Source organism: Oncorhynchus kisutch, linkage group LG20 (genome assembly GCF_002021735.2).
Source record: "Oncorhynchus kisutch isolate 150728-3 linkage group LG20, Okis_V2, whole genome shotgun sequence".
Taxonomy (NCBI): domain Eukaryota; kingdom Metazoa; phylum Chordata; class Actinopteri; order Salmoniformes; family Salmonidae; genus Oncorhynchus; species Oncorhynchus kisutch.
The window spans coordinates 14,107,878-14,121,673 of NC_034193.2; the positions used below are offsets into that span (position 1 = coordinate 14,107,878).

The 13,796-nt window shown below is 41.3% G+C and overlaps 1 protein-coding gene across 4 annotated transcripts in view; it reads right to left on the bottom strand.

Annotated features, from left to right (window-relative positions):
- Nucleotides 1-13,796, bottom strand: part of LOC109865573 (cGMP-dependent protein kinase 1) — a 180,668-nt gene that overhangs the window by 108,338 nt on the left and 58,534 nt on the right. For all 4 annotated transcript variants that reach the window (XM_031799692.1, XM_020453859.2, XM_031799693.1 and 1 more), the window contains exon 3: nt 12,333-12,446. In XM_031799692.1, coding sequence (XP_031655552.1) covers nt 12,333-12,446 — 114 coding nt within the window. The remainder of the gene's footprint in view (nt 1-12,332; nt 12,447-13,796) is intronic.

Sequence of the window (13,796 nt, forward strand, 5' to 3'; positions counted from 1 at the left end):
GACAGACAGACAGACAGACGACAGACAGACAGACAGACAGACAGACAGACAGGACAGACAGACAGACAGACAGACAGACAGACAGACAGACAGAAGACAGACAGACAGACAGACAGACAGACACAGACAGACAGACAGACAGACAGACAGACAGACAGACAGACAGACAGGACAGACAGACAGACAGACAGACAGACAGACAGACAGACAGACAGACAGCAGACAGACAGACAGACAGACAGGACAGACAGACAGACAGACAGACAGACAGACAGACAGACAGACAGACAGACAGACAGACAGACAGACAGACAGACAGACAGACAGACAGACAGACAGACAGACAGACAGACAGACAGACAGACAGACAGACAGACAGACAGACAGACAGACAGACAGACAGACAGACAGAAGACAGACAGACAGACAGACAGACAGACAGACAGACAGACAGACAGACAGACAGACAGACAGACAGACAGACAGACAGACAGACAGACAGACAGACAGACAGACAGACAGACAGACAGACAGACAGACAGACAGACAGACAGACAGACAGACAGACAGACAGACAGACAGACAGACAGACAGACAGACAGACAGACAGACAGACAGACAGACAGACAGACAGACAGACAGACAGACAGACAGACAGACAGACAGACAGACAGACAGACAGACAGACAGACAGACAGACAGACAGACAGACAGACAGACAGACAGACAGACAGACAGACAGACAGACAGACAGACAGACAGACAGACAGACAGACAGACAGACAGACAGACAGACAGACAGACAGACAGACAGACAGACAGACAGACAGACAGACAGACAGACAGACAGACAGACAGACAGACAGACAGACAGACAGACAGACAGACAGACAGACAGACAGACAGACAGACAGACAGACAGACAGACAGACAGACAGACAGACAGACAGACAGACAGACAGACAGGACAGACAGACAGACAGACAGACAGACAGACAGACAGACAGACAGACAGACAGACAGACAGACAGACAGACAGACAGACAGACAGACAGACAGACAGACAGACAGACAGACAGACAGACAGACAGACAGACAGACAGACAGACAGACAGACAACAGACAGACAGACAGGACAGACAGACAGACAGACAGACAGGACAGACAGACAGACAGACAGACAGACAGACAGACAGACAGACAGACAGACAGACAGACAGACAGACAGACAGACAGACAGACAGACAGACAGACAGACAGAGGTGTATTTACATTTAACACAGCAGTGGCTCCAGCATGGTGAAGCGTCAAAAGACTTGTATTGATATTTCCCTTCTTCCTCCTTCCCCAGAAGCAGCACACCTTAATCAGCTACAGGATCTCATTCTTTTATTGACAGACTCCAGCTGTTAGAGTGTCGGTCTCTCCACTGTGGAGCGTAGTGACTGAGTGGTGCTGTAAATCTCATTCAACTCATTCAAAGCCACACCGGCCCTTTTTACCTGTGACCATTCATTGTGTTCATTAGGGAACATACACAGCCAATCAGCGTCTTCAGATTCAATCAGATTATTTTCAGCTCAGCTAAACTGTAACCACATACAACTGTTTAGTGTTTTCTCTCTTAATATGTTTGACAATTGGAAAGTGATTATTGATTCCTTATTGATTCCTTGAATTTGAAACAGGCTAAAAATGACAATACATTTAGATGAACTTGGTCTTGACGTGAATGGTTTGTAGGTTTTAAATCAATAACTATCTTGATACGATGGCTAGGGTTTTACGTTACAGGAGACGGAATGCGGAAACATTGTGTGACTGAAATAGCTATGCAACCAACAATGTGAGTGTCTCATTGGTCAAATGGCCCTTGACAATCAAAAGAAAGATAAACAGCATGCCAACAAGTGATTTCAGACTCTTGTATACAATGATTACTTATGTTCAGTCGAGACTTCAAATCAGACCATTGACTCGGATCCCTCTGAAAAGGAGCGTGGCGATGTAAAACATCCTTACTGTTACTCCACGTCAGTTCAGTTACACAACACTGGTCAGTGACCACAGCTCACCCTGCTGACCATTAGTAAGGCACTGTCACTGTTCCCAGAGACACATCTACCAGGTGAAGTCCCATTAAACAAGGTGGCATATTCACTGCAACCTTGCAATGCAGAGACAAAACATGTGGCATGAATATCAGTTTCATGACTATTTGCATAATACCATTTTACATTCGAGACCAATCTTGTCACATGATAAAATATTTTCGACTTACAGAGTTCGTGCATGGAATAGTTTGGCCTTGCTGTTGCCAAGTCTTTCCTTAAAAGTTTAGTAATGCACGAGGAACATCTTGAGCAAGTTTCACGCCCTAGGCGACTGTTTACCAATGATACAATAAAACAGTAGACTTTATGCCAGAGTCCCACAAGACAGCAGAAAGCCAATACTAAGCCCACTATGTCCACAGGCATTCTGCAAAGCAAAACAATCCACTGAAGTACATCTAAACCATGGCAACATCACGAACGCAGATAGAGACGTCTCCATCAACCTTCAATGCCGAAAGGTCAACGCCTTCAAAAAATACGAAGCATCAGATGATTGGTTTACCATTTTTCCCTGAAGCAACCATTTACCTTGAATTACAGGCAGGACCCCTACGAGAGTTCAAATGAAGCAATATGATTGGTTGTGCCTGCTCTTTGCAGGCATTAGTGGCATACGAGTGGGTGAAACGCATTTTCTCCCGGGACTAAGTAAAAATAGTCAGGGTGGAGACGTCTCTATAGCAACAAGCTATTCAGCCAACATAACACCTGAATGAAATAGGAGGCACTCTTTCTTCTTGTCAAAAAAAAATCCCCAGGGCAGTAACTGAGGACATTGCCCTGTGTAAAGCACCGCATTTTGGATGGGATGTGAAATGGGTGTCCTGACTCTCTGTGGTCACTAAAGATCCCATGGCACTTGTCGTAAGAGTAGGGGTGTTTTAACCCCAGTGTCCTGGCTAAATTCTCAAACTGGCCCTCAAGGCCACCTAATCATCTACAGTTTCCATTTGGCTCATTCATCCCCCCTCCTCTCTCCTGTAACTATTCCCCAGGTTGTTGCTGTAAAATGAGAATGTGTACTCAGTCAACTCACCTGGTAAAATAAGGGTAAAAAATTACAAATACAACACCCTCCCAAAAACAGACAGCCCCTCTTAATATTGTTCATGAGTTTATGTGTGAAAATAAATAGCAGACACACAGAGAGAGTGAGAGGAATTGTATCAAACATATCAAATGAATGGAATGGTTTCCATCTGTTTGCCATTCCATTCACTCTACTCCAGGCATTATTATGAGCCAACCTCCCCTCACCAGCCCATGTGACTTCAATTACACAGCAGAAGATAATGGACTGACGAAAAACCTCAAATCTGCTGCCATGTCCCTGACTTGTCGCCTAGTGAAAAAACTCAAATCTGCTGCCATGTCCCTGACTTGTCGCCTGGTGAAAAAACTCAAATCTGCTGCCATGTCCCTGACTTGTCGCTGGTGAAAACCTCAAATCTGCTGCCATGTCCCTGACTTGTCGCTGGTGAAAACCTCAAATCTGCTGCCATGTCCCTGACTTGTCGCTGGTGAAAACCTCAAATCTGCTGCCATGTCCCTGACTTGTCGCTGGTGAAAACCTCAAATCTGCTGCCATGTCCCTGACTTGTCGCCTGGTGAAAACCTCAAATCTGCTGCCATGTCCCTGACTTGTCGCCTGGTGAAAACCTCAAATCTGCTGCCATGTCACTGACTTGTCGCCTGGTGAAAACCTCAAATCTGCTGCCATGTCACTGACTTGTCGCCTGTTGAAAAACCTCAAATCTTCTGCCATGTCACTGACTTGTCGACTGGTGAAAACCTTTGTGAACTGGCTGCCAATGCCCATAAGTGTCCTGATACTGTGAAATACATTACCGTGTGCACTTAAGAGGCACATGACAAAAATCCCTTGAAAGACAAAATAAATGTATAGTAACTGCTGGCTGATACATTAGAGGAGAGTAGAGATATTCTTCTTTCTGGACCTTCAAGGCAACTTGTTCCAGGCTCTGGCCAGTCCAGCTTTGAAAGAACAGAAAGCCCTTACTCCGATAGCAGCTCTTTTCCGTCACATACAATCAAACTTTGTATTCTTCTTTGAAGCTGTATCGGATTTGTCCCATATTTCCCAAGACATCGATGACAACTGTCTGTTACCGTGAAGGACGGTGATCTTTTCGTGAGTTACTATCATTCTAAATCCTTTTCAGCTCACAAACTGCAGCTATAGATTTATCCAAGAAAGAACATACTATAGACATCAAAATTGTTACTCCCCATTACATTGCTTCAATCATTTTGAAGTACTACCTCTATTACCATAACCACTGAATGATAAAGCAGGAAGCTGAGCCAAAGCCAGTGCCGACAGTGTGCATTCATCCTTGAGTTGATTCATTGGAAAACACAGTCAACAAACTAAATGATAATGCAGCTGTCTACCTTTGACAGTAATTCATTGTTTAATTCATATTTGAATGTATCTTAGAAAAACACAGTAATGGTGTTTGTGTAACTCTCTGCAGAGACAGCCGCTAGCGCAGAGCGAATGCTCATTACAGGTGTACCTGTACACATAAAATATGTTTTTCAATGGTTCTTTGGGAAGGGTGATGGTTCTATATAGAACCATACTGATCCAAATAACCCATTTAACTCTCCAATGGTTCTTTGCAGTTCAAAAAAGGGTTGTTTGCTCTTTGACTGATAATTAAAATGTAGGGGCGGCGGCTCATTAGAATATTTTGGGACTGCGTTTGCTCACAGCTTTTTTGTGCAACCATGAGTGAGAGTGTCATTCCAGTTTATCTAATAGGTTGTGTTATGCCATTAAATGTCAAATTTGACTATGGCCAGCATCAGTATATTGTGTAAGATTCACTCATGTATTGTCCCAATTGAAACTTGCTTTTGATTTGGTAAAGTTGTCAGTTGTCTCCTCAGGGACCCCCAGCTGTTCTAGAGCTAGCACACCTGATTCAATGTGTTACTGAACACAATAATAAAACCTATGGAATATTAGAACCATTTGTTTTCAGGGTTTAGTCAGGCACGCTTCTGTTAGTGAACGGAACACTTTTTGGTGCTATCTGGAACCTTTTTTTGAAGGTTCTATAAAGAACCATGCTCATGAGGTCCTAAATGGAACCTGTATGGTGCTATAAAGAACACTTTCCTAAGGTTCTATAAAGAACCATTAAAAAAGGTTATATATAGCACAAAAAAAAGGGTTCCGTTATGGTTACAACCCTTTTGGGGCTATATAGAATCCTTTTTTATGGTTCTTTATTTAACCTTTATGGATCATTTTTCACATGGCTGAAGACAGTTGAAACACCACACTTTGGGAGCTTGGGAAAACGACTATGCTGCTAATTTATAATACACACACACACACCAGAACAGACGTGTCACTGTTAAAAAATTCAGAGCAAATTCTAGCCCTTACCTTATGCATTGATTCAGTATGCTCCTAGCCAAATACGTACTTTTAAGGAGCCTACGTTCAGAAAGTTTTTAAACCCAGAAGCACAACATCGCGAGACCTCTGGGAATGCTTGCGAAATAGAACAAACAGACCAGGCCAGGGAAGTGACAAAATCCTTTCTTAGTTGTTCATTTTATCGAAATCTAAGAGCACAACCTAGATTTGAGCTAATATCTTAAGTCGTTGAACATGTAATTACTCCAACCTCGTGAAAGTGACAAACTGACAGGTTTTCATTTTTTGTCAAAAACAACCTTATAGCGAAGGAAGGCCTTTGATTTGACGGACTGTACGTGCGCAGTTCGGCGCGAGCCGACCGTTAGACCCGTCGACGTTTCGACGCATGATCATAGCTAGCTAACGTCACCATGACATTGCCGACAAGTGTGATCTGGGATTTCTATTGGAGAAGCAGTTTAAGCCTGTCTTCACATCTGTCTTTGCTACCATTACTCCTTAAGATCCAAGGATCTTGTTATTTTCAGAGATACACTAGCTCTGGCAGCCAAAACAGCCAAATACTCCATCTAAACGCAAATTGATTCTCAACTGCAATATGGTTTGAGAAACATAAAGCCTCGTAATTTTATATCACATCAAAATGATCTCACAAATGCTAAATATACACTTATTGTATACTGTTTATACTGGCTTTATCACAGTATTTTTCAGGGACAACACGTTTCTGCCGGCCTCCGTTACACACAGGTGTTCGGAGCATGTTAGATAGCTAATTAGCACATGTGGTCCCTCTGTCTTCCGTCGGTCTTCTGTAAACAAACGGGTTCAGAGCATAACAGTTAGCGTAGTCACCGCTCTGGGATATGAAGATCCTAGGTTCCCCTACCAAAGGGGATATTTTGACCATTCTCTTTTGTGTATAGTTTTTGACACTCCCCTGGCTTTTCCGACACACACACACACACACACACACACACACACACACACACACACACACACACACACACACACACACACACACACACACACACACACACACACACACACACACACACACACACACACACACACACACACGTGAACATGGTGTGTGCTTATGTTAATTTATTAGGTGTCTCTTAAAAGAGCCTTTGGGTTCGTTGGGCGTCGTTGAGTGTCAAAGGACAGGGAGTGAGACATGTACTAGTATTAGTGTGCGCTTCTTGCTACTATGGAGGAGAGAACGGTGGAGAGAACAGGGCCCGGTTTTCCAATAGCAATGGATTTTTAGCCTTATGATTGCATCTTTCCTACAACGGCCGAAGATGTAACGCGCGTTCCCCAAAAACACCAAGCAGAGAGAACGGTTGCCAAGTGCGTTGTTGGAGCAAGTGTCGACACTGATAGGAACGAAAGAAAGGAAGCGTTGCTCTGCTCTTTCTCCATTCAAATATTTCCTTAACATTAGAATGATTTCATAATACTGATGACGGATCTGCTCCTGGAGAGATATTAATACCTATGGCTGCAAATATTGAGGCGGCTTATTCTAATGTTACCCAATAAAAATGCACTAAATCCCAGATTTGGCACATCACTGTGCACGTTAGGCTACACATCATGAAATATGTTGAGACAAATGTCTACAAGGAGTAAAACAGAGCTCAATTGATTGGACTTTACATTTCTATATGATTGAGATAGGCCTATAGCTTACTGTTTATACACATGCTCTTTCCATAACATAGACTGACTGGTGAATGCAAGTGAAAGCTATGATCCCTTATGGATGTCACTTGTTAAATCCACTTCAATCAGTCTAGATGAAGGGAAGGAGACATGGATTGTTTATGTGTGCCATTCAGAGGGTGAATGGGCAAGACAAAATATTTCAGTGTCTTTGAACAGGGTATGGTCGTAGGTGCCAAGCGCACCGGTTTGATTGTGTCAAGAACTGCAACGCTGCTGGGTTTTTCACACTCAACAGTTTCCCATGTGTAACAAGAATGATCCACCCCCCCATTGGCCGTCCAACCAACTTGAAATAGCTGTGGGAAGCATTGGAGTCAACATGGAGTCAAGAGTGTACATGTTTTGTACACTCAGTGTATTTTAACGCAGTCATCTCGGGTTTCATTTGAAGCATCTTTTTATACATTGCTTGTTTGTATCAATTGCAAAGACGTAGAAAATGTTGGATTTGTAGTCAACCTTGTTCTGAAGTTATCGTGGTCAGAGAGAGCTGGATAAACCATGTGATTCTATATTTAGCAGAGATACTCTGTGAATAAAATGACGCAGGAGACCAGAAAAGCGTCTACCGAAGCTGTTCTACGAGTCTGTAACGGTCTGAGGCAGCCGTTAGATGAAGATTTTCAAGAGCAACTTTAATAACGATGGTGTTGAGAAACAGCTCCAAGACTTAAAGATGCTACTACGAAGGTTACAACGATTAACTTAGCTTTGGGCCCAGCTCTCAAACTCTGCTCCCATCTGTTTTCATATTTATTAGTACCTTCAGAAAGTATTCACAGCCCTTGACTTTTTCCACATTTTGTGGTGTTACAGCCTGAATTTAAAGTGGATTTAATACAGAGGTTTTTGTGGATTGACATATTTAGACATTTTTACAAATTAATAAAATATTAAAAGCTGAAATGTCTTCATTCAATAAGTATTCAAACCCTTTGTTACGGCAAGCCTTAAGTTCGGGAGTAAACATTTTCTTAAGTCACAAGATGCATGGACTCCGTGTGTGCAATAGTGTTTAACATCATTTTTGAATGACTACCTCATCTCTACCCAACACGTACAATTATCGGTTAAGTCCCTCAGTTGAGCAGTGAATTTCAACCACAAAGAACAGGGAGGTTTACTAATGCCCCAAATGTCACCTATTGGTAGATGGGTAAAAGACATTGAATATCCCATTGAGCATGATGAAGTTATTAATTGCTTTGTATGGTGTATCAATACACCCAGTCACTACAAAGAAACAGGTGTCCTTCCTAACTCAGTTGCCGGAGAGGAAGGAAACCGCTCAGAGATTTCACCAAGAGGCCAATGGTGACTTTAAAACAGTTAGAGTTTAATGGCTGTGGTAGGAGAAAACTGTGGACGGATCAACAACTTTGTAGTTACTCCACAATTCTAACCTAAACGACAGAGTGAAAAGAACGAAGCCTATACAGAATAAAAGTATTCAAAAACATGCATACTGTCTGTAACAAGTCACTAAAGTAACACTGCAAAAAATGTGGCAAAGAAATTCACTTTTTGTCCTGAATACAATGTGTTATGTTTGGGGCAAATCCAATACATTACATAGTACCACTCTCTATATTTTCAAGCTTAGTGGTGGCTGCATCCTGTTATGGGTATGCTTGCTGGTGAGTTTATCAGGAAAAAAGAAACATAACGTAGCTAAGCACAGCAAAATCCCATAGGTAAACCTGGTTCAGTCTGCCTTCCACCAGACACTGTGAGATGAATTGTCCTTTCAGCAGGACAGTGAATGTTCCTGAGTGGCCAAGTTACAGTTTTGACTTAAATCTGCTTGAAAATCTATGGCAAGACTCGAAAATGGTGGTCTAGCAATGATCAACAACCAATTTGACAGAGCTTGAAGAATTCCGAAAAGAACAATGGGCATATGTTGCACAATCCAGGTGTGGAAAGCTCTTCGAGACTTACCCAGAAAGACTCACAGCTGTAATCACTGCCAAAAGGTGATTCTAACATGTATTGGCTCAGGGAGTTGAATACTTATGTATTGTTAGTTAAAAAAATATATAATTCTTTTTTTTATTACAAATGTTAGAATTTTTCTTCTATTTTGACATTATAGAGTACTTTGTGTAGATCGTTGACAAAAAAATGACAATGAAATCCATTTTAATCCCACTCTGTAACACAACAAAATGGTGTGTGAATACTTTCTTAAGGCACTGTCATTTATAAATGTAGGAATTACTAAGCATTACTAAGAAAATGTATAGCTAACGGATTTAGGGCACCTATCCAATGTCAGATTTGTAAATGTGTATTCTTAAAAGTGTTTTGTACTTGTATAATGACTTTGTATGTTACAGGTGTTTCTCAGCAGTTTCTCATTCATCACAATGTTTGTTAACAAAATTGCTATGGACGAGCTACAGGGTTATGCAGGATTTTTCATTCAAGCCCGGTGCTACCACACCTGATTCTACTACTTAGCTGTTCATCAAGACCTCAGCTGTTCACCAAGACCTCAGCTGTTCACCAAGACCTCAGCTGTTCATCAAGACATCAGCTGTTCATCATCAAGACCTTGAATAGTAGAATCAGATGCAGTTGAACTGGACTTGAACAAGAAAGCCTGCATAACCCTGTAGCTCTCAATTGTGGCCATCCCTGAATTTACATTTAATGTAGTACTAAGCCATTCTACAGTAAACTTTAAAGTACATTTTCATGTAAATAGTTCATGGGTACATGTTGATTATTTGTGTATTTTTCAGGAGCTTTCTCAATTGTCTTGTTAAAAGAGATCAGGGAAGTTTAGTCTAGTTTTGTCCAGTTGTCCATATTGACTTAAATGGGTTTCTGTTTTTTTGCTTCCCTCTAGAAAATCAGCTGTTAATATTAAATAAATACTAATAACTACATTATTTATTTTTCCATTTGTCGTTATTGTGTACTTTTTATTGCTTTGTTTCACTGTATTATAATTAAGTAATAAGGCCAGAGAGAGTGTGGTATCTGGCCAATATAACAAAACTAAGGGCTGTTCTTGAGCACGACGCAACGCGGAGTGCCTGGATACTGAAAAAGCTGAAAAAGAAAGAAAATTCACTTCAGCACCACAATGTGTACACCAACCACATTCTACCAAGGTTTTCCAGGACACAGCTTTGACCTAGCTATGTTGGTCTATTGTACTTCCAACAATGTTTGCTTAGAATTCAAAATTTAGTTTTTTGTTATTAATATTGTTATAATTTCATAGGTTTTATTATTGTGTTTACTAATAAGTAGTTATGTTACCTTTGATACCGGAGCTCCAGGGCATGTGTCGAAATTGCTAAGCAGTTTACTTTGAAGCAGTGTGCCGATGCCTGTATCACTTTATCGGGAGGTACGTGATCAATGACGTCCAAAGCTTTATTTTGTCGAACAACCACCTCATTGGTTTGGTAGAAGACAAAAAGGCTACTCTGCGCACGTGCCACAGCGTGTGGGACGTCATCTATAATAATTTGGCTGTTCTAAATTATTTTGACCAGCAGGTGCCAATAGTGTACACTGTGTTGATCAAAGCCTCCATTATTGAAGCTATTTTCAACACAATTGGCTGGAATGCCTCAATGCTTCAGGAAACAAACCCTATCACTACTAACAAGTTGAATCAGGCGTGCTAACTCTGGAACTGTTGGAGATCCCTGAGGGGGGAATTGAGAACTAATGACTTAGACAACAATTGACACAAGGTCATTTTATTTAGCTTTTCCAATGCCATACATGATTCTTTCACAAAACACTGTCATAGGACACAGTCATACATAACCTTTAATGGCACAACACAACAGATTAGATAAACTTGAATGACACTCTCACTCACGGTTGCACAAGAAAAATGTGCGCAAACCCCGTGCCTGAATATTCAAACACCCCGCCGCCCCTACATTTGAATTGTCCCTCAACGAGGAAACAACACTTTTTTTTACTGCACAAAAACCCCATTGAAGGGCTTAAAGGGTTCTTTGGGTCAGTATGGTTCCTCATAGAACCATAACCATTCCCAAAGAACCCTTGAGGAACCCTACATTTTGGGGATGTAGACTGACTCATTAACCTATTAACACAATAAAATCATATTTACTTTCGAAAGCACGAACAATGTATGAAAACATTGAAATAATAATTCTAGAATAATCATCTGTGTGACGATTGTGTGTGTCCGTGCATGTGGGTGGGTTGTGTGGTTACACAGACCTAAATTGATATGTGGGAGTGTTTGAGTGGGTGTATTTGCTATTCTCTAAGCCTTCCCTGAAAACTATATTGGGATATATGAAAACAATTTAAATGGATGCTGTGCATGAAATAGCCAAATCAGATATTTATTCAGCAACAGCTGCTACTCTTACCATTATATTAAGGAACTATATGGCCATGATAAGATAATGCTTTCGGTCATGTTTACATACCAATCTGACTGTACATATGTCAAAAGACATTTTGTTAAAAGCAATTGCCCAACAGGAATTCCAGGTACCCATTCATTATTCAATGATTCATCACAGGGAAATGGTAGAAAGAATATTTCCTCAGGATATAGATGTTATTTTGTGTGTGTGAGCTCAAGTTCTCTCTCTTTGTACTTGACAAAAGCAGGAAAGTAACCATCGAAAGCACAGAAAATTATTCAGAGGCTGTCTTCAGTATCTGGGAGGGAAACTTAAACAAATTGTCTACTGTGTTTACCTGGAATGACTTTATAAAAGAGGGAATTATCTGTCTGATTCCATGTTGGGTGGATATAATTCAAATGGACTCAAACAAAGCTCAGAGAATGATAATTTGTTCTTTACACGTTATCCACCTCAGCTCATCTCACTGCTGTTGAAAGGCCAGTCATTCTGATTTACTAAGCTTGGATAAGGATAAGTATTTTAGTATTTTATTATCTTCTGAAAATAACAGGTGCAAATGCTTAGTTAATCAGGTTGTATATGGCTGATTGTGGACAGTTAGGCCCAAGCTTATAATTCAACTCAACTATGGTGTTTAGTGCATGGGCAACCCACTGCCTCACTTATATTGGTCATACTTACTCTTGACGGTGGCCGTCCTGGTGCAGTTGTAAAGGATGGCCAGCTCTCCAAACACCTTCCCAGGTCCCATGGTGCACAGCTTCATGCTCTCCTTGGTCACCTCCACCTTCCCATCTGCAAGGAAAAAATGATAGAGCAGAGCACACTCTTTCATTTCCCGCACTGATATACGGCCCGTGAAAGTGAGCATGACAGGCTGTAAATGTGACCGTGCTGCTCACCACCGCTGTTGCCCAGATTGGGGAGTCGTGGCTAATGCATTAGAATAAAAGTCTAAATTCATTACTTAACAGGCACATGAGCACCGGGTGTAGAGATGACAGTAGAATGGTATGCAGACTACAATAATGGGTTCAGAGGAGAAATAGAACACCAGCTGAAAGGAAAAACGAGTGAAAGGTATTAGCAAAAACAGACATTTGTTTTAGATCATTACGAAGCAAATCCGTGTGGGGATTGAAAGCATTGCTGGAATGTGAGGGACTAAATGTCGCTGAATGTCCAGCAGAGATCGGCAGGCTCCAAAATCCCCATCTCTGTAGTCTGATTCTGGCAAACTGGTGATTCACCAAGCAGCAACAGGTCACAGTTTACAGACTGGCACCAGATGAAAGGACTGGCATTCTCTAATCAGAACAGGCTGGCCATTCTCCTGGGCTGGGTTTCCCCGACAGTGATTGAACACAAACCTACGAGTGTTTTAACGACACATTATTCTAGCTGCTTCAGATGTAACATGCGTTTACCAAAACACCACGTAGAGAGAATGTTCACTAAGTGTGTTTTTGGAGCATTCTGTCGTTACTGAGAGGATGGCGAGAAGGCAGTCCAGCTTTCGGATCAGCTTTACCTATTTACATCCTTACATTAACATTAGAATAACTACACAATACTGACAAATGATCAGCTGCTAGAGAGATTATTATCACTTATGGCTGCAAATACTGAGGCGGCACATCAATGCTCACATGTTGTACACATTGTGTTATCCTACAATTGGCTAAATAACTTAATTGATTTAACATGAAAGTGATTTCTATGTGTTTTATATTTCTTATAATGCAGTCATCTCGGTAAAAAAAAAGATTGTTGCTTTGCTTGTTTGTAACATTGCAAACTTTGTATTTGTATTCAACTACGATGTTATTGGCGGTCACAGATAAACATTTTGATTATGTATCGAGGGCCAAAAGTCATCTTACGACGCACTTAGCTGTTCTACGAGGGGTCTAAGACAGTCGTTAGATTACGAGCGCTTTCAAGTGTAACGTTAGTACCCATGGTTTTGGGAAACAGCTCGGAGATTTAATGATGCTCATTCGATGGTTCTAACAATGAACTTCATCTTAAGATGCTTCTGGGAAACCGGGCCCTGGTCCGTTCCCTGAGCAGCAGGGAGGATTAGATGTAAACCTCTGCCATCCCTCCAGCAGGACAATCAAGACTTAGATGCCTTAAGATAAA